This window comes from Cibotium barometz, chromosome 11, assembly GCF_041138505.1.
Source record: "Cibotium barometz isolate CiBa-2024 chromosome 11, ASM4113850v1, whole genome shotgun sequence".
In the NCBI taxonomy this organism is placed as follows: Eukaryota; Viridiplantae; Streptophyta; class Polypodiopsida; order Cyatheales; family Cibotiaceae; genus Cibotium; species Cibotium barometz.
This window is the reverse complement of record NC_141056.1, coordinates 5,655,939-5,678,068: the sequence shown is the minus strand read 5'-3', so window position 1 is coordinate 5,678,068 and position 22,130 is coordinate 5,655,939. Positions and strand designations below refer to the sequence as shown.

At 39.3% G+C, this 22,130-nt stretch overlaps 1 protein-coding gene across 3 annotated transcripts in view; it reads left to right on the top strand.

The window, feature by feature from the left end:
- LOC147633686 (glycerol kinase) overlaps positions 1–7,607 on the top strand; it is an 81,298-nt gene extending 73,691 nt beyond the window's left edge. For 2 of the 3 annotated variants that reach the window (XR_015266896.1, XM_086804682.1), the window contains exon 4: positions 6,808–7,240. Coding sequence is in view for 2 of the 3 variants with exons in the window: in XM_086804682.1 (XP_086660808.1) it covers positions 6,808–6,843 (36 nt within the window). In the remaining variant the exon portion in view is untranslated. Of the gene's footprint in view, positions 1–6,807; positions 7,241–7,282 lie in introns of those variants that run through there. The other variant, XM_086804684.1, reaches the window with a different exon arrangement.
- The last annotated feature ends 14,523 nt before the right edge of the window (positions 7,608–22,130 follow it).

Genomic DNA, 22,130 nt, shown 5'->3' with positions numbered 1-22,130 from the left:
CACTTCTTTGACTCATCTTCACGAGAAGGTTAATTTTAGTAAGTATAATGGTAAACTCGATCCCACAGCTCTACGTTCCTGGATTCATTAGTTTGAAGCCTACTTTGGTAATGATAGGAAGTCAGACAAAGAGAAGGTGGTGCTAGCTAGTTGCTACATCAAGGGGGAAGCCATCTCTTGGTGGACTTATTGGACCTAGGTCAATATCAATTATGGAGTTGGTGCCTACGAGTGGGACCAATTTGTCTTTGACCTCAAGAAGCGGTTTCTATTGCTTCATTATCTTGAGCAACTCGAAGATGAGTATTGGGGATCATGGTTTTTCCATACGACAACCATACGGCAAACGCATACAGGTATGGAAGTGTAAAAAAAGTACGGTTCAGACCCCCAAGAAATTCCATATGTCAGATGCCATATGGCACCCTAAATTTAAGGAAAAACATCTACATTTGACACAAAAACCCAAAGAAACTTGAAAGTTGAAACTGGAAAGATTTTGGGATTGGAAAAAACATAAATGATGTAGAGCCAAGGCCCAGAATCCAAATCCAGTCTATGCCATGTGGAGTCTGGACAAACATGAGGAGGTCAAAGCCTCAAGAAACTAAATAAAACATGAGTGGAAGCGAGAAAAAACATGGATGATGGAGCGCTCAGTGCTGAGTGCTCAGTGGGCAAGCCGCAAAACTTGTAGACTGACTCCTGAGCAGGAGCAAGGAAAAACACAAGTTGGAAGTGGACAAAACATAAGTAGAGAGTGGAAGAATACTAAGTAGCCCGAAGCCTCATCAAATCTCCCCTCATCCTTAGCGTGATCAATGGGCTCCTCATCCTCATCTGCAAACTCCTCCTCCTTCTCATTATCATCATCAAACTCATAAGCCTCGGTAGCAATTGAGCATGAGGTCCCAACATGGCTAGAGGATGGCTGGCCATCTGTAGAGGGTGGAGCAATCGAAAGAGGCTCCAAAGCCTCATCTGCCTCTGCAATATCCTCTTGCAAATCTTGCAAGGCAATCAATCGCTCCTCATCTTTTTCTTTGTTAAGCATATCCAAGGGAGAAGCCTGTTTCTTCTCTTAGTATGAATGAGGGAAAATGTGCTCCAATTTCTTTCACATGGGGAGGCACATGTGCCTTGAGAAAGCACCCTAAGTGCAAGAGCTTGTAATTTGGACATGCAAGCCCCAAATGTCTCCCACCATTTCACACCCTCTTGTATTCTTTTCTCATCTTTTGTAATGGGACGAGCAAATGTGCCACTTTCTCGCTTATCTCCTTGCAAGGCCAAATCACCCTTAGTGTATTTTCCAACAATGTCATCCATCCATCATACACCTCTAAGTCACTATCTTGCTCTTTTCCTTTCCATATAGAGTGCAAGATATAGCCCATAGTATGCAATGGTGTGTGCATCATTTCCCATCTACCAATGCATAGGTCTTCAATCTCTTTCATCTTATTGGCCTCAATGCCTTGCATGTTTTGCACTTGCTCTACCATACGATCTGTAAGCTCATACATGAGACCCGTGGTGGCTCCTTCCCTGTCAACCAAGCGGAGAATCTTTAAAATGGGAGTGCATATCTTGACAATGGTTCTTGCCTCTTGCCAAAAAGATGCAGAGAACACAATGTCTGACACCTGAATTGCTTGAGGGGTCTTAGATGCCTTCATTTTTACAAATTTATCATCAATCATTAGCTTGTGCACACCATGCATACATCTTTCATCCAAGAGAGTAACCAGCATAATAAAAAAGTATGCAAACCGAGTTGCAGAAGGCTTCACCAAGTCTTTCTTGCTGAGTTTCTAAGCAATGCCAACACTGTGGACTTCCTTGTGACAAATGTGAAAACTTGAGTTGTTTGGTTTAGCACTTTCCCAACCCAAGAAATTGTCCTCAAACAAGAGGTCCAAGCAATGGCATGCACATCTAGTGTAGAAAATGGTCGGCCACTTTTGTTCGGCCAATTCTCTAGCCCGGAATTTTATTTATACAAGGTTCACTACATCGGATATATAATCAGTGCTGAAGGCATCCGATTAGACCTTGCAAAGATGGTGGAAATCCTTAATTGAGAGATTCCGGAAACAGCAAATGACATTAGGTTGTTTGTGGGTATTTGCCAGTCATATTCCACCCACATGGACAAGTTTTCGGATGTCTCAGCAGTTCTTACTGATGTGCTTAAAGGCGTTAAGACTCGGAGGCAACGGATGAAGATGAGTCCTCAGAGTTTAGTGGCTTTCAAGGACCTGAAGGTTGCTTTATCTGAGGCTCCTTATTTAGCGTTAGCCTCTTGGGATGAGCCATTTCAGGTGATCACGGATTATGCGAGTAACATCACTATTGGGGCGGTCTTGCAACAGAATGGGCATCCGGTTGCTTACATGTCCTGTAAGCTGATCCCTCCAAAGAAGAACTACTTGGTCTATGTCCGGGAACTCCTCGTGGTGATACAACAGGATAACAACCAGGGTCATTGATCCAGTACTCATGAGACCGCAGCCATGTCATCAGAAGAGTACCATGACTTTCAGCAGTTTAGACAATCTCTTAGAGACGAAGAATTCCTTGCTTGGAGAATCAAGAGGGAATGGAACCAAAGAAGGGCTCAAATGTTTGAAGATTTCATGAAATTTCTCGCGGAGGAGACAAGGAGGCTACTCATAGGCTTGCTATGTTAGATGCCACTTCTTCGGAACAGGTAAGGAAAAGAAGGGACACTTGGGTTGCAAATTGTCCCGACAAGCCAAAGTAAGAAACTAGAGAGATTGGAAGATCATCAGATTGATATCATGCCAAAAAACTCAACAAGAGGAGATTATGAAGCAAATGACCGAGCTATTGGAAAAGGGTTTGATTAGACCTAGCTCATTATCTTTTTGCTCCCTAGTCTTATTGGTTTAGAAAAAGGATGGTCCTTAGCGTATGTGTATTGATTACAAGGCTCTTAACAAGATCACTGTGAAGAACAGGTTTCCTATTCCTAGGATTGATGATATTCTAGATAGATTGGATGGAGCCACTATCTTTAGTAGGATCGACTTAAAGTGTGGTTACCATCAAGTCAGGATTATTCCGGAGGACATTCACAAGACCGCATTCAGGACTACTTTTTGGACTCTATGAGTATTTGGTGATGCCTTTTGGTCTTACCAATGCCCTGGCTACTTTCAACCGAATGATGGAAAGAATATTTTGAGAATACGGAAAGTTTGCAGCTACTTTCTTTGATGACATTATTGTGCATTCAAAGAACGAAGAAGAGCATCGAAAGCACTTGGATATGGTATTTCGAAGAGCATCGAAAAGGACATATAGTTTGGACATGGACTTGGACATGGACTTGGACTTGGGATCTGGATCTGGACTTGGACTTGGATTTGGATTTGGATTCATTGGACTTGGACTTGGATTTGGATTTGGATTCATTGGACTTGATTCATTGGATTTGGATTTGTATATTAGATTCGAGTCCGGTGAGAGATACTTGTGGGTCATCCCCGTGGTGTGCTCGACATCAGAGATCTCGTCCTTCGACATCGACACTGACTTGGATATCCTACATCGCCATATCTGTTTGTTTTGCATTCAATGATTGTATTGATCCTGGCCAACGTGCCCGTAGATTGTTCTTGAATAAATTCCTGAAAGGGAGCGGGGCTTGTTCCTCGCTCAATGTGGTGTAGTGTGCAAGATCCCTATTCCCTTCTATCTCTCCCCTCTCTCTCTATATCTTTATCTCTTGGACACATGGTTGAGTCTGTCACTGCACGCCCAGCTGGGCTTACAAGATGCACAAGCTCACCTGATGGGACTAGTACCTTGAAAACATATGGATGTACATGAGTACTTGGAACACATGGATATACATGGAACATATGGATGTACTTGGAACACTTGCAGTCCGCATTTGAGGATAACTGTGATATAGGAGGGAGGGAATGTAACTATTTGGTCCTCCTAGCTCTATTTCACATGATGAAACCCATGCTCGGACACATGGGAATAGGGTTCATAAAGCTGGCACTGGAAAAAGCACCAATCTTGGTGAAAAAGCAAGAAAAAGCAAAAAGTCAAACTGTGTTGACCGCGAGCCAAGGGCACCATTGGAAAGAGGAGACTAAGCCGTTGGAAAGAGGAGACTAAGCCGAACCAAAAAGCTAAAAGCCGCTTTTTCAAAAAGCAGCTCCATGGCCAAAAAGCAAGGCCTTGAAGCTAGAAAAGCAAAACAAGAACTTTTGACTAAAGTTGAGTAATATTTTACTATTAAAAACACCAAAAGCAATGTAAAAGACAAAAGCGAAGCAAAGGCATCACTTTTTGGCAAAAAGCAAGGCTTCCCCATGTATAAAAGAAGCATGAGCCTCTCTTGAGCATCAAGTCGAAGAAGAACCTCTTCATCGCGTTGCCATCTTCGTTGAAGTGTGGAGGTTATCTTCTCCATCATCATCTACTTGATCATGAACCAAATCATGGAGTTTTTCATTGCTGCCCGTTGATTCATAGCGCCTTCATCGACTGTAGTGCCATGTCATCATCTGTCCATACGACTGTACGGAACCGTACAATCTGGATTGAAAATTTTAGAAACCCTAAAAATTTCAGAAACCCTATGACTACTCCAAAAATCCTAAAAACTGCTTTTAGAGGTTTTTATTGCTCGAAAACCATTAAAACAGATTTTATATCAGTTTTCTCGCCAAAAAGAGCTTTTCCATGGTTTTCTTCATCGACAAGGCTGTAGGAGTTGTGGAGATTACTCATGAGATTTGGACTTGGACTTTGACTTGGATTTGGACTCGGACTTGGACTTGGATTTGGACTTGGACTTGGACTAAGGATTAGGATTTGGACTTGGACTTGGATTTGGATCTGGATCTGGACTTGGACTTGGATTTGGATCTAGATATAGGATCTGGTACTACCCGGGTGAGAGTTTCTTGTGGGTCATCCCCGTGGTGTGCTCAACATCAGAGATCTTGTGCCTCGACATCGACTTGGATATCCTACATCAGCATATATGTTTGTTTTGTATTCATTGATTGTATTGATCCTGGCCTGCGTGCCCGTGGATTGTTCTTGAATAAATTCCTAAAAGGGGACGGGACGTGTTCCCCACTCAGTGTGGTGTATTGTGCAAGATCCCTATTTCCTTGTCTCTCTCTTCTCTCTCTCTATATCTTTATCTCTTGGACACGTGTTTGAGACTGTCACTGCACGCTTCACTGGGCTTATAGATCTCCTTTGGGATTGTTTGGGGAAATTCGTTGTGGTATTCTTAGATGATATTTTAGTTTATAGTTGTACTCTGGAGGAGCATGCTGAGCATCTCCAGGTGGACTTGGAGATTTGGAGGCGGGAGCGACTGTATGCTTAATAACTCTCCATGTGTATGTTCTTTTGTAAAGAGCACACACCTAGGTCATAAGATTTCTCCGGATGGCATGAGCATTGATCTTGAGTGGATTCAGACGGTGTTCCTCGGACAGAGAGGCCACTTCAAAAGGCGTTCTTGGGGTTCAATATCTTTCTTAAAAAGTTAGTGAAGGATTATTCAAATTTGAGTGTTCTTTCACGAACCTTCTCAAAGGATGGGGACGAAAGTCCAACAGTCCTATTATCTGGAATGAGAGGCTTGACGATACTTTTGTACTCTCAAGCTTAAGGTGAAGGATGCACCTTGTCTTAAGCAAGTATTTATACGAAGTCCTTAGACTTTCCCTATTTGATAGTACTAAGTAGGTTGGGCGGGTGAAATCATGTTAATCTACGGAGTGGTTAACACCGCTCTTTGGCTCAACCATGAAGGTGTTGCTTGATCCCCCGAAACAACATGAGATCACTACCATGATGGTTGAGAAAGAGCTTTCAGCAAATGAGTGCACACAGGGGGACCTAATGCAAGAGGATGAGTCAGACAGAATTCAGATGGTATCTGTTCCGTTGGTTGTTGGGGACAAGTGTGTGGTAAATAGATCTTCATCAAACCTGACAATTTTGATGGAACACATTTCGGCACAAGTTTTCCAAAGACACAACCAGAACCAGATCTAGTTGCAACTGCAATTCGAGATCCCGATCAGGACCCTCTGGTTGCACTTTGTAAGGTCATTGGTGTGTAATCAAGAAAGGGGTTCCCAGTATGACTAAGCACTATCCTCCTCTGTCATTCATCCCACTACAGGAACAATCCAAATGCTGCATGACAGCGTTTGATCTGTCAAAGCTTGGGCTCAAGAAAGAAGGGAGGACAGGAAAGAGCAGCAGTAGCCTGAAATGACTAACTGCCAGGTCTGATAGGCATCTGGATTTTGGAAGTGCACCTTGGCTCATGGATTTAAAGCTGCCCCTGCTTATGCGTGGCAGTCACGTCTTTGATTTTTTGTTCTCAATCCTTATTTGAACTACTGGTTATCCAGTCTGAAAGTCGCTTGGGGCAGGAGCTGATTGAGAATGTATTTTGTGTGAGGACCCTCCAGCAAACCTTCACAAGTGTGGGACCTCATTTTTAGCTTTCTACCGTCCTACCTTTTGAGTGAAGGCGAGGAATTTTTTGCAGCAGTATGTGGGTCTTGAAGAGCGCGAGCACCTTTTGAGGTGGTGTACATATCGTCTTATGACTTACTTATAAAGAGCCTAAGTGGCCACACGCTATTTGGGGATGCACTTGCACAGCTTCCTTAAAAAAACAAGAAGGAATTTTTTTCCCTCTCTGATCTTTTGACTGCAACAATAATGCTGATTCTTTGAAAATATTTTTTATTTTTGTGTATTTCATGGAAATTATGGTTGCAGAGAGCTTGGATGACGTTTGAAAGAAGGGAAGGTTGATAAAATGCACATAAACTGGAGAGATGTATCAATTCCTCTGCAGCGCTTTGATAAGATGACTTGTAGAAAACGATTCTTGGAAAGTATTGCATATTTGGTGCAGCCCAACCACCTGAGATGTAATCATCAAGATTTGCTGGAATAAGCTTGAGATCGATTATCCTCTCACTGTACCTAATAATCCCCTGTATTGGCCATATAAGAGGTTTTAGGCTCGGGCTAAGAGGAATTATGAAGTGTATTTTGTACCTTACTAAGTTACTTTTGAATTTTGCATAAGCTACTTTCAAATTTGCACTAGAAAAAAACTGATGACCAGTAACTGTCACTTTTATCAAGTTGTACTTTCTCATGGATTGGGAATTATCAAAAAAGTAATAACTCTTGTTTTAGAGCTTGAATGATTAAAGTAAAACTTTTCACACTAGTTTGGTAACAGGACTAAAGCAAGCAATAAAACTGGAGAAAATCAATTTTGAGACTCTCTTTGCTCCTCATCAAAATGCTCTTCAATATGGCTTGCAAATTGTGGAATCATGAAGTCTAAGAAAGAATGAGAGTGCAGAAGACATGATGTGGAGGCTATGCAATGGAAACATGAATTATGCTGGATATGTAAAAGAATCTATTAACCTGAGAAATGTAATTTTTAAAACACCCTTCAGGATACAAGCTAGTAAGACCTTGATGAATTGGGTGCTACGAAGCATATTTGTGCACTGAGTTTGTTTTTTCATGGTTCTTATGATATTTTCCTTGTATGCCACTAAAAGTGTTGATCCGCATGGAAGGTTTCTTTTCTCAAGAACATTGAAATTTATCTATAGATTGGACCTCATAATTTTCAAGAGGAAAAGTTTAAGGAAGCATCATGGAAGAGAGTTGATCCAATGTATCATCTGGGATAATTTTAGATGCATCTGACGAGTTAAAGTGGTTGCCAACCTATTGTTTGTTTGGGCACTCAACTCAGTTGCAATTGTACATGCTCATGCTTTTACAGCTTGTCTTGCATAAGTTCCAGAACCCCCCTGAGGCATCTTGCAACTTTTATGTGAGTTTGCTTCCTTTTCGCGCTCTTTACGCTACACGTTATGCATCCATGTGTCCCCCTCCCCTCTTTCTATCTAGTAAAGATGATCCTTCCTCGTTCTTTGCATTTAGTTTAGTTAGACATACGTGTCTTTAATTCGCTCTGTAAGCGTAGTCTATTATGGAAAGTAGTCTAGTCAAATGAGATATGGCATTTGTTAGGTACCTTGGATAGGACATCAACGTAATTGAGCACCTCCTCTGCACTCAAATTCCATCAGAGCTTGAGCGGCATAAAATTCGGAATGCACTATGGACCAACTACTAGTGCTTTAAGCCTCTTGGGCGGTAGGGTCCATGCCTTCTAAGAAAGAGGTACAGGGTTCTTCAAATCCAGGTGGCAACAAGTCTATATACCCTCTCACATATTTTTTTTTAATAAAAGAAGCTACTATGGTTTCAATCCGAAAAATTGCTTGTCATGGAAGCATGGATGCTCTCTACTATGAGAGCACTTTGAAGCAACTATTATGTGCACTGAGAGAGAGAGAGAGAGAGAGAGAGAGAGAGAGAGAGAATGGACGCATGTATGCTCTCTACTATGAGAGAGCACTTTGAAGCAACTTTTAAGGGCACTACTTACACAAGTCTAGTAGTTCGGAGCTTATTTTTGAAGGGGAGAGAGAGAGAGAGAGAGAGAGAGAGAGCCGCTGGGCCTGAAGCTAACAAACAAATATGAAGTGCTGGTTTTTTCCATGGCGCCCTAGTTATGGTGATATTCTTTGCCCCTCGAGAGACGCCTTACCCAACCACCCACCCACCCACCCACCCACCTACCTACCTACCCACCCACGCACCCACTAGCAGCTTATTGTGGGGCACATTTGTGGGAGAGACTTTAGAGTTGGAGACGCCTTAAACTACTACGTCTCATGAGTACGAATGATTTACAAATACCAAAGCAGTTGCTTTTGAATAGCCTTAGAGCATGACGACAAGCACATAGTCATCCCAACTTAAATCTTTCAAATTCCAAAAGTCCACTTATTACCGACCATGTTGTCATCCAAAGGAAAAACTCAAACTTGCAGGAATCCTAACGTGGGCGGGTGGCCAATGTCCTTAATGTCAAAAAAGGAATGTTGTAGCTGCAGTCAACCTAAAAACAAGCGAATTGCAATGCAATTTCTTCAGTGTAGATTTGAAGAGGCATTATTATAAGGGGGGCGAAGCTCATTGTCGACGTGCCCTGTATTGCTGGACAGCAAGTCCCCACGATGATGATATTGGCAGCTGGAAAGCCAGATTCTTTGAGATTATAAAGCCAAAAAAAAGCCCAAAATGGAGGGAGAGTGCACGTTTTTCTTGGCGACGGGGGCGGCCGCATCTGATTTGCTGGCGAATTGAAAGCTGAGCTGCAGCAGCAGGTCATGGGCTGCAAGCTGTCGTAATTGGGTGTCTAACAAAAGAAGACGACGACTAGTGTTGGAGGTTAATGGGACAGAGATCATCAAGTCTCTCTCTTGTGTGTGTGTGTGTGTGTTTTGCTAGGGGTCGGGCCTAATAAGAGAGTGCAACACCTGCTAATTTAGGTTTTGTCTTTTCTTGGAATCCCTTAGCTGTGGCCGGCCGCGGTAGCTAGCTAGCTAGCTGCAGGTTAGGTATGGCCAAACGGAAGCTGGTGTCATCATCAGCTCAGCCCAAATTAGGCAAAGCCTTAGCCTTGCAGGATGTAGCTACTCATCATCATAAGGTAGGCAAGATTACGATAAGGCCGCCTGCCATAGTACGTGTGCTGCATATCAGCCCTCCAACGATCGTGAGAACGGACGTCGCCAGCTTCCGATCAACAGTGCAGATTCTGACAGGCAATAATGGTGGCCTGCAGGACAATGGCAACAGCTGTAGCACTGTATTGATTAGTGCAGAAGCTGTAGAGGCCGAACTATCTTGCTCGCCTACCCAACAATTAGGTCATGATGATGATGTATCCGTTAGCGCCTTCGAAACTGTTGAATCTGCATATTATTCATCGCCATCATCCTCATGCTCACCACCAATATGTGATCATGAGCGTGCCACGTGCTCTGAAGCTCGCACGACAGACCTTGCAGACAGCACTGCAGCGATGGGCTTCTCTGCACAGTTTATCTCCGAAGATGCGCTCATGAGCTCAGAAGAGACGTTTCGCATGTTTCCGCAGCTATTCAATACCGAGGACTTCATCGCTTCTCTTTTAGTTGATATCGTCGACAATGATGAGGAGGAGGATTTGGAGGGTGAAGAATCCATCAACAAGCAACTTCCTGCACCAATTATTTGATGCGCACATTGAACTTTAAGGACGCTCAAAGCTGCTCTAGGAGCAATGGAACCAAGGTTGGTGGTGCTGCTGCTGCTGCTGCCGCCGCCCCGCCCCCCCCCCCCCCCCCCCCCCCCCCCCCCCCCCCCCCCCCCCTCCTCCTCCTCCTCTCGGCGGGTAGTCCTAACCTCGTCGCAAAGCCATGAAATGACGTGTGCCTTCAACCATTAGTTATCAATCAATCCTCTCTAAACCGTTGTGAAACATGAAAGCATTGTGCAAATATGAAATAACGCTTAAGTTTGTGCCACAATCGAGGACTCCCATCTTTGTTAATTCACCGGCCCATTATCAACACGTCTCCTTTACTGCTGTTGCGTCCATTCCTTGAAACTACTTGTGTGCTCTCCTTTTGTGTGACATTTTTTCCTCCTTGTCTTTATGTTAAGCTGTTTATGATCATGCATTCTTTCATAGGGATGGACTAGAAAGGGTAAATATCAATGCAAGCTGAATTGGCTGGTAGGAAGATTTTTCTCACACACCATGAGACGGACAATCTTAAATTTACTCTAAATGGAAACTCCACTGAATGCAAATTCAAAAGTCTTACCACACACTTCTTTGTGTAAGCTTGGGATGAGAAAGCTCTATATATCATACTATTACTTTCATTCACTTCCTTGAATAGCTAGGTGAGGTGAACAAGCATCTGTAGTGAGAACCCTAGAACAGATGTGAGATTTCCTAAAAGGCCATCTTTTGGGGTTGGTTCACAAACTCATAAGTTTTTCAAATATGATTGGTGCTTAGCACAAGTAATATTTCACAACCTTATGAACATAAACTTTCCATTTTTTTTTCAAAAATGCTTGCTTTGGTTGATCTTTTAGGTAACATAAGTACATCATTATATCTCAGTCAAGCCATACACTTTAAACCATGCAAGCATTTTGAGCACGTCCTACATGATAGGTGATACCATTTTATGTAGGTGTGGGGAGTGTTCTGAGATTGAAATAGATGTACTCAATTGTTTATTCTTCTTTGGCATAATCACAATTGAAAAAATTACTGATCATTTTGATATACAAGAAATCATTATCCTCCACCATCATAACGCTTTGAGTTTTACTAGCTTATCATCAAGCGCATTCTCCACTACATGGCAAAGCTAGGAGGAACAAACAATTGGAAATCTTGCAAGATTCAACACAACTTTCTTGCTTGATATGTAAGTGAAGTGAAAGAGAATCTTCAACGATTATTCAATATCAAAGAGACAATGCTAAAGCCTGAATGGGATAAATATGCACATTGAACCTATCACAAGTGTACTAGCCACACAATACCTATTAACCACAAAGGAGTCCTTCCAGTGGTGTGTCCCACCTCCTCCTCCCCTACGTTGGTTTCATCACTTGGTCATGACTTGAGACATGAACATTCACAAATAATTAGGATTTAATATTTTTCACTCGAGATTGATAATTCTCTCGAATTCAAAATTGAATAAATAATTAGAAAATGGAATGACAATTACAAAAAGTCCATGGTAACGGCTTTTTTAAAAATATTATAGGGGAACACTTTCAACAAAAGGTAGTAATTAAATAGAATGATAGGTACTAGGAAAAAGTTTAACAACCTATATTTTTCCTAGTATGTTTTGCAAATAGTTTCTAATTTTGAGTTTTGAAAGTGCCTTTGAATTTTTTGAAAGCATGCTTCAAGCATACTATTTTAAAAAATATGTAGATAAAAATTCGGCCACGTATTTAATCCATTGAAGACATGATTTTTTTCAAAGCTCTTTTTAAAAGAAAGATTATTTTGTATCATTTCATCCACTTTAAGTATCTTTAAAAAACATAATTCGAGAAGTATATAATTTAATTTTTAAAACTCTAACCATGTGTAGATGCTTACTAACAGGGATTTTATATTCACGTGATCACAAGATTTTTTTTGTTAATAACACTTATGAACATGTTATTCACATGTTCACATGTTTTCATGTTCTCAAAATAGCAGGTTACCAGTGACCTGGTAACCTGCCGAAGCCCGCCGGGCTTTTTGTTTTCCCGGCGGAAAAAAAAGTTAAAAAAATGGTCAAAATATATTCATGTTCACAGTCATTCCTACCATTTTTGGGCCTTCTGGACTCATTTATGATGTCAAAAGTTCAAAATTCTTTGTACAAAAAAAGTTATCTCTAAATTTATCACCTTAAGCTCGATTACCATCAATTAGATCTTATTATACTTCCAATTGAGTCTAATTGACATCAATTAATATCCAATTGAGTCCAATTGGTATCAATTAAGTCTAATTGGGTGTCAATTGATCGATTGGGCTCAATTGACATCAATTGACACCCCATTGGACTCAATTGGGCTTAATTGGACTTAATTGGATTCAATCAATTGACACCCAATTGGACACAACTGGGCTTAATTGGACTCAATTGACATCGATTAACACCCAATTGATGTTAATTGAGCTCAATTGACATCAATCCTAGTCAATTGATATCCAATTGATGCCAATTGAGCCGAATTGACACCAATTGCACTCAATTGATACCCAATTGATGTCAATTGAGTCCTCAATTAACATCAATTAACACCCAATTGAGTCCAATTGACATCAACTAATACCCAATTGAGTCAAATTGATATCAATTAAGTATAATTGGGTGTCAATTAATCAATTCGACTCAACTGATATCAATTGACATCTAATTGGACTCAATTGACATCAATTGGGTGCCAATTGAGTCCAAGTGACACCCAATTGATATCAATTGCATCCAATTGGGCTTAATTGACATCAATTCACACCTACTTGATGTCAATTGAGTCCAATCCAGTTCAATTCACACCCAATTGATGTCAATTGGGCTCAATTGACATCCAATTGATGTTAATTGGACTCAATTGACATCAATTAACACCCAATTGATGTTAATTGAGCTCAATTGACATCAATCGTAGTCAATTGACACTCAATTGATGCCAATTGAGCCAAATTGAGCTTAATTGATATTAATTGCACTCAATTGGCACCCAATTAATATCAATTGAGTTCGATTAGACTCAATTAACATCAATTAATATCCAATTAAGTCTAATTGATATCAATTAATATCTAATTGAGTCAAATTAATATCAATTTAAGTCTAATTGGATGTCAATTGATCAATTGGGCTCAATTGGTACCAATTGTCATCCAATTGGACTCAATTGACATCAATTGGGTGCCAATTGAGTCCAAGTGACACCCAATTGATATCCATTGCATCCAATTGGGCTCAATTGACATCAATTCACACCTAATTAATGTCAATTGAGTCCAATCACATTCAATTCACACCCAATTGATGTCAATTGGGCTCAATTGACACCCAATTAACTCAGCCCAATTGATATCAATTGAGTCTAATTCAAACCCAATTGAGTCTAATTACATCTAATTGGACTCAAGTGACATCAATTAACACCCAATTGATGTCAATTAAACTTAATTAACATTAATTAACACCCAATTGATATCAATTCAGCTCAATTGACATCAATCGTAGTTAATTGACACCCAATTGATGTTAATTGAGCCAAATTGGGCTTAATTGACATCAATTGCACTAAATTGGCACCCAATTGATGTCAATTGAGACTCAATTAACATCAATTAACATCAATTAACATCCCATTGAGTTCAATTGACATCAATTAATATCCAATTGAGTCAAATTGATATCAATTAAGTCTAATTGGATGTCAATTGATCAATTGAGCTCAATTGATATCAATTGACATCCAAGTGGACTCAATTGACATCAATTGGGTGCCAATTGAGTCCAATTGACACCAAATTGATATCAATTACATCCAAGTGGGGTCAATTGACATCAATTCACACCTAATTGATGTTAATTGAGTCCAATTAGGTTCAATTTATACCCAATCAATTGACACCCAATTGATATCAATTTGGCTTAATTGATACCTAATTGATATTAATTGGACTCGATTGACATTAATTAACACCCAATTGATGTCAATTGAACTCAATTGACATCAATTGTAGTTAATTGATACCCAATTGATGTCAATTAAGCCAAATTGGGCTTAATGGACATCAATTACACTCAATTAGCACCTGATTGATGTCAATTAAGTTTAATTGAGCTCAATTAACATCAATTAGCACCCAATTGAGTCTAATTGATATCAATTAACACCTAATTGAGTCAAATTGATATCAATTAAGTCTAATTGGGTATCAATTGATCAATTGGGCTCAATTGATATCAATTGACATCCACTTGGACTCAATTGACATCAATTGGGTGCCAATTGAGTCTAATTGACACCCAAGTGATATCAATTGCATCAAATTGGGCTCAATTGACATCAATTCACACCTAATTGATATCAATTGAGCCTAATTGATATTAATTGAGTCTAATTCACACCCAATTGAGTCCAATTGCATCTAATTGGACTCGATTGACATCAATAAACACCCAATTGATGTCAATTAAACTCAATTAATATCAATAAACACCCAATTGATATCAATTGACTCTAATTGGGTTTAATTGACACCCAATTGATGTCAATTAAGTCCAAATAGATACAATTAGGCTCAATCGACACCTAACTGATGTCCATTGAGTCCAATTGGATTCAATTGAGTCCAATTGGGTTAAATTGGATATAATTAGGCTTAATTTATGTCAATTGAATTAAATTGAATGCAATTTGTCTAATTAATGTCAATTGAGTTCAATTGGATGCAATTAGGCTCAATTGACGTCAATTGAGTTCAATTCATACCCAATTATTGTTAATTGTATCCAATTGAGCTCAATTAACACCCAATTGATGTCAATTGGGCTCGATTAACATCAGTTAACACCCTTTTGAGTCCAATTGATGTCAATTGAGTCCAATTGGGTGTCAATTGATATCAATTGAGCCCAATTGATCAATTAATATCCAATTAGACTTAATTGATGTCAATTGGACTCAATTCATTCAATTTAGCATCAATTATAATCAATTGACACCTAATTGATATTAATTGACATCAATTAGGTGTTAATTGATGTCAATTGAGCCCATGTGACATCAATTGTGTGTCAATTGAATCCAATTGATGTCAATTGAGCCCAATTGACATCAATTGTGTGTCAATTGATACACAATTAGCTTCAATTGGGCTCAATTGACATCAATTGACACCCAATTGATGTCAATTAGGCTCCATTGACACCCAATTAGACTCAATTTGGCTCAATTGATATCAATTGACACCCAATTAGACTCAATTTGACTTAATTAGTCTAATTAGACTAAATTAGACTCAATTTGGCTCAATTGATATCAATTGACACCCAATTATACTCAATTTGACTCAATTGACACCCAATTAGACTCAATTTTACTCAATTGACATCAATTGACACCCAATTGATATGAACTGATGTGAATTGAGCTCAATTGCATCGAATTAGGCTCAATTGACATCAATTGACACCCAATTAATATCAATTGAGAGCAATTGATGTGAATTGATGTCAATTGAGCTCAATTGCATGGAATTAGGTTTAACTGACACCCAATTAATATCAATTGAGTGCAATTGAGCCCAATTCAGCTCAGTTGTAATCAATTGACACCCAATTGATGTCAGTTGCATCCAATTTGGCTCAATTGAAACCCAACTGATGTCAATTGAGTCCAATTGATGTTAATTGGCACCCAATTGATGTCAATAAGGTTCAATTGATGTTAATTGACCCCCAATTGATGTCATTTACGTCCAATTGAGCTCAATTGACACCCAAATTATCCAATTGAAGTCAATTAGACTTAATTGACTTCAATTGTGTTAATTGGATATTAATTGATATCAATTAACACCCAATTGCTATCAATTGAGTCTAATTCGACTCAATTGACACTCAATTTACATCCAATTGGGCGTGAATTGAGCTCAATTGTATCATATTAGGCTCAATTGACATCAATTGACACACAATCGATCACACAATTGAGTGCAATTGTGCCTAATTGATATCAATTGTGATCAATTGACACCCGATTGATGTTAATTGCATCCTATTGGGCTCAATTGAGCACAATAGGATGCAATTAACACCCAATTGAGTGTCAATTGAGTGCAATTGAGCAATTGATATCAATTGTGATCAATTGACACCCGATTGATGTTAATTGCATCCTATTGGGCTCAATTGAGCACAATAGGATGCAATTAACACCCAATTGAGTGTCAATTGAGTGCAATTGAGCCCAATTGAGCTCAATTGATATCAATTGACACCCAATTGATGTCAACTGAGCTCAATTAAGCTTAATTGATATCAATTGACACCCAATTGATGTCAACTGAGCTCAATTGAGCTTAATTGATATTAATTGACACCCAATTGATGTCAACTGAGCTCAATTGAGCTTAATTGACATTAATTGTAATAAATTAACACCCAATTGAAGTCAATTGGGCTTAATTAATATCAATTAACATCCAATTATTATCAATTGAGTCCAATTCGACTCAATTGATACTTAGTTTACACCCAATTTATGCAAATTGGGTGTAAATTGGGCTCAATTGCGTCGAATTAGGCACAATTGACATCAATTGACACCCAATTAATATCAACTGAGTGTAAATCAAGTGTAATTGAGTCCAATTGGGCTCAATTGAGTGTAATGATGTCATGGACAATTGAGTCAATTGATGTAAGTATAGTTAGATTTAATTGGTGTGTCAATTGAACTTCAGGCCAGCAAATTATACAAAACTTTTTTTGTGCCAAGAATTTTGAACTTTTGACATCATAAATGAGTCTAGAAGGCCCAAAAATGGTAAGAATGACTGTGAACATGATTTTTTTAATTTTTTTAATTTTTTTAATTTTTTAATTTTTTAATTTTTTTAATTTTTTATTTTTTTTAATTTGCCCGCCGGGAAAATGGGTTTTTCCGGCGGGCCCGCCAGGAAATGTTCATTTTCCCGGCGGGATTACTGGCAGAGAAGGTTTTTGCAGGTCATAAAAAATGCCCGTGAATATACATTGTGATCACAAGAATTTTTATGTTAACAACAGGTTTTGTTAACGTGATCACGAAATTGTGAAGACGTTAATGAAATCCCTGCTTACTAACCAAGCATACTCAAGTAACTTCATGGATTTTTGAGTTTACTCTCCTTTCTTTTCAATAAAATAAAATAAAAATCAACCTTAAGTCACTTTTCTTGCTAGAACCACTTTTATGGCTCAATGTTTAAGTGTTCTTTGATCTTTTAACCACTTTTATGACCTAATCACAAGACTAATGTTTTAGTATTCTTTTATCTTTTGAAAGTTGATGATGACACTTTTATGACCCAATCATGAGACTAGGGTTGAAGTATTCTTTTAAAAAAAAATTAATGATGACATTTCTTTGTATAAATTCCTTGAAGTACTTAGACACTGCAAGAGATTTTCTTCTTTTTAAAAGGATGAGGATCATTAGGTGAAATATGGACTCTCATTTTTGCCCCTTAAGGATTTCCACACGTCCTCTCTCTAGAGAAATGGGCTCATGATGAAATTTTTACAAATCAAATCAAAAGTTGGTGGAGATTGCACATTTGGAATCTACTCATCGAGGCCTTTCCAATGATATATAGTATGATGGAAAATTTTGATTATTCAAGAAGTCTCCAAATTGGTGATGACGTGGAATGTTACATGCCACGTCATCACCAATTTGGGTACTTCTTGAATATTCGAAATTGTTTATCATGCTATATATCATTGGAAAGGTCTCAGAGAGTAGATTCCAAATGTCCAAACTCCGCTCACTTTTGAGTTGATTTGTAAAAATTTTACCACATGAGGCCATTTTTCTAGAGAGAGGAGGTGTGGAAATCCTTAAGGGAAAAAATGAGGGTCCATCCATATTTTGCCAATGGTTGTTGGTAATTTTTTAAAAAAGTTAAGTTTTGTGCTCAACAAATAACTATATGTGCTCTTATGCCTCCATCATGTCTTCAAATGAATTTTTATCACATTATCTAGTTTTTGGGAGATATTGTACCTCTCTTTAATAAATAGCTCTTGGAGTTGTGAACACTTTTATTTACCTAGCACTTATAGTTGCTTCAATAATTCATGGTCATGTTGACTTCTTCATTGGGAACGGAGTTATCTATCTATACATTTGTGGGGACTATTGATGCTTCATTTTGTTTGGTTGTCTTTGTTTTCATTGAATCAAAAGAGGAAAACATTATCCATTCACATTTTCAGTTTTTAAAGATTTCATCCACTTGGACAGGATTCTTAGAAAGTAAAGGAGTTATTTTTCAATTCCTTTTTGCTTTTTTTTTCTAGCTCTTTTTTTTTTGGTAATGGAGCCTTATCCTTAAATCTCAAGCTCATTTCTACGCCAAGGGTGATAATTTAATTTGATCTTATGAAATATTCAAAGGACCTTGTGAGGAGACCATGAATATGAACTACCATTTTGTAAATTTATCTTTTCGACATCTATGTGGATAGAGATTTCTAAGCACCTCCAAAAACTAACTAGAAATGCATAATGCTCTAATTGGACCTGGAAAAGGCTTATGATAGGATCCATTGGTCCTTTGTGGCTAGGATTATGGAAAAAAATATCCTCCTGCATCTTCACCTTGTCTATTGGGGGATACTCTAATCTTCTTTTAAATGGTAGGCTTGTAGGGGGATTTGGAATTAAAAGATTAGTTAGACAGGGTTGCCCCCTTGCTCCTTTGTTTGCTCTTTGCCATAGCCTCTCCCACCCTCTCATTGTGGCCTTGAGGATGTCTATGAAAAAGGGAGAGTTGTAGGACTCAAGCTGAGAAGTGGAGAGCAATTAGTAAGTCAATGTTTTGTTGATGAATCATTGCTATTCCTCAAGGCAAAAAGCAACAATGTAAGATAGGCATTGATTATAATCCATGAATTTACAAAGGCATCAGGTTCTAAATGCAACATTCAAAAATCTAAAATTATTAGCCTAACTGAGGAGAATGATTTCGACCTGGATAGATGGGGCTGTGAGGGGGTCAGAAGAGGGCAAATCATTAGGCACTTGGGAGTTCCTTTTCAATTTTCTACTCTTTTAACATGCTTATGTTTACTCAAAGTCTCCATAGTTACCATCTTCTACATGTTGAGATATCGAGCTCGTCTAATGAGGCGGTGGACACTGATGACTCGCCTGGGGGATAGGCCCCACACTTATACCATTGGCATGGTTGGTGAGATCATGAGTGATATGCGGCCAGTGGGATGACAGGCTGTGTGACAGCTATTCTAGAGACTGGCATAGTTATAGCTCCAGCTCATTTAGTTGGGTTCACACTATAGAGAACCCGTGTATGTATTGGTTGAGTACCTTTCATATTGTGTGTACTCCTTTCTTGTATATGGTGTGTTGAGTGTTGAGTGAAGAAGAAGAAGATTTCAGCCTCTCACCTTGTGTGTTCTCTATTAGGGTTTTGTGAGTGTGTGTGTGCTTGCAAGAGCTCAAGCTCTCTTCCCCCTGCATCTTTTCATGGTATCAGAGCCTGGTTCGTGCTAAGGGCTGAGCTGCAAGCAAGAGAACCACAAGAAGCGGTACGAGGGTAAGAGCTTCAACTACTCTTCCCTATTTGACTGGTATTTGGAGACAGTTTACATACATACAGATACACTCCGCAGCAAAATGGAGTTACTGAGTTGAAAAACAGGCACATTGCTGAGATTGTGCGAGCATTGATGGAAGAGAAAAATATGCCGCATAGCTATTGGACTGAGGCTGTTTCTACAACAGTATACATCATGAACAGGACTCCACCAACACTGCAGCCATACATGATGTGACTCCAGAGGAGAGGTTTACTGGCAGAAAACTAGATTTGTCTCATCTGAAAGTCTTTGGACGCATTGCATATGTGCATGTGCCAGATGAGCTAAGAACTAAGCTGGATCCAAAAGCTGAAAAATGTGTGTTTATTGGATATTCCCTTGAGCAAAAGAGATACAGGTGTTATAACCCTGCTACACGTTGTCGTGCCATGGCACGTCTATGATGTGAAACCGTGCATGTGAGTTCATCAAATACACATCCAGATGCATGGGGTTAAGTGCCATGACGAGTCATTATATGATGCCTGAGTATATATGTTCATATTGTAGATAAGGTTCAATAAGATGAGCTGAGGCTGAGCCAGGTTTTGAAGCCTTTGACAGTGTGGTGTGAATTGTGGAGGATTTTTTTTAATGCTTATGGGGAATTTTGGAGCTAGCAGATATCTTGTGCCTTGATAGGACTGGATTTTGCTTGTGACATTAGCACTGAGACAGAGAACTTAATGGTGCATAATGGTCGGGTTCTTGATCGTATGCTTTAAATGGCAAAATCATATGCACAATAAGGATGCTAAATGGAGCTAAGGCGTGAGAAAAACCTTTAGAAAGGTTATGGTGTAAAGGTGAAAAGGAGTTTGATTATAAATATATATATATATGGTCAACACTCCATAACAAAGGGAAAAGGGAAATAGTAGGCGCGCTGAGGAAAATCAAAATGGGTAATACGCGATTTCAGCTGAAAAAGAGTGGTAAGCGCGAGTTCTCCGCGGGGAAAAAGGCGAGATAACCAGAGGCGACGACGGCGAGTGCAGAGTTGGGAAAAGAAAATTCTGAGAAGGAGGAACAGCGTCCATCCAACCAGAGTCTAAAATTTCAAGGAGACTGCTTCTGTTTATGGCGTGTAGGAGTTAGAATTGTAGAGGAAAATGAGAGCTATCCAATGATAAGGTTTTCATCATATACTTGTATTTTGCCTTCCGTGGTCTGCAGCGAAGCCGCCGTCAGAGGAATAGAGAAAAAATCGATGAAAATTTCACCTATCTCTACTCACAGTTAAGTGGGTTTTTTTTTACTTTGAATATATAAATCAACGAATTGGGAAAATCGCATGTTTGGTAAACCTTTAAAAGATTTGAAGAATGGGAAGATCTTGAGACTTGGAGTATTGTGGAAATAAAGCATCAAAAGCACATTAAGGTTCCGAAAGGTTGGTTTTACTTCCTACTCGATCGGATTTTTGGAATTCAAGCCATGGAATTTTCTAAATCTCATGAGCATGTTAAAGCTATGCCAAATGCTATATTTTACTTGTGAGATGTTAGTATATTAAGGCAGGTTTTCAGGTGATAAAGTACATCTCGAAATAATGGTTTTGAGAGCACTGGATGTAATGGATGTAACTGGCCACATGTATATTGGAAAGATGGGAAGGCTCTGTTATGCCCACATGTGAATGGTTCAAAGGATTTCATGCAAATTTGTGCAATCATCGGGATGAATTCAAGGATGTATTGAGGCAAGTTGACACATGTATTTGTCATTGGAAATAGTGATGTTCAATACTCCTTGGGAAATTTTGTGCGTGAGATTCCTTGTTGGATTTGACATTCACTCTCACAGCTAGAAGTTTCGTACTTTCCTGGCTGTACCGCACACTTCACGACATCTTTTGGTGAACCCGACGTGAAACTGCTGGGGTGAGAGTGTGGTGAAATATACAGGGAAGCTATGGCTGAGAATTCTGAGGGTCAGGGGGTTCATTTTGACCCCGGAGTTATGCAGATGTTTCAAATGTTTACCATGTACATGCAACAGCAACAAGCTGGTGAGAGGGGACAGATTTCCACAACCAAGGCATTACAATCAATTGTGAAAAAGGTAGATCAATTTGATGGGAAGGACATTACAAAGTACCTGCGTAATTATATAAAGGAGATGGAGCTAAACAGGGTGACTGAGGAGGATATGGTTCGAAGTTTCGAGCTGGTATGCGTTCCTGAAATAAGAGAGCGCATAAAAGGATTGTAGACAGCACAGGGTGGCAGAAAT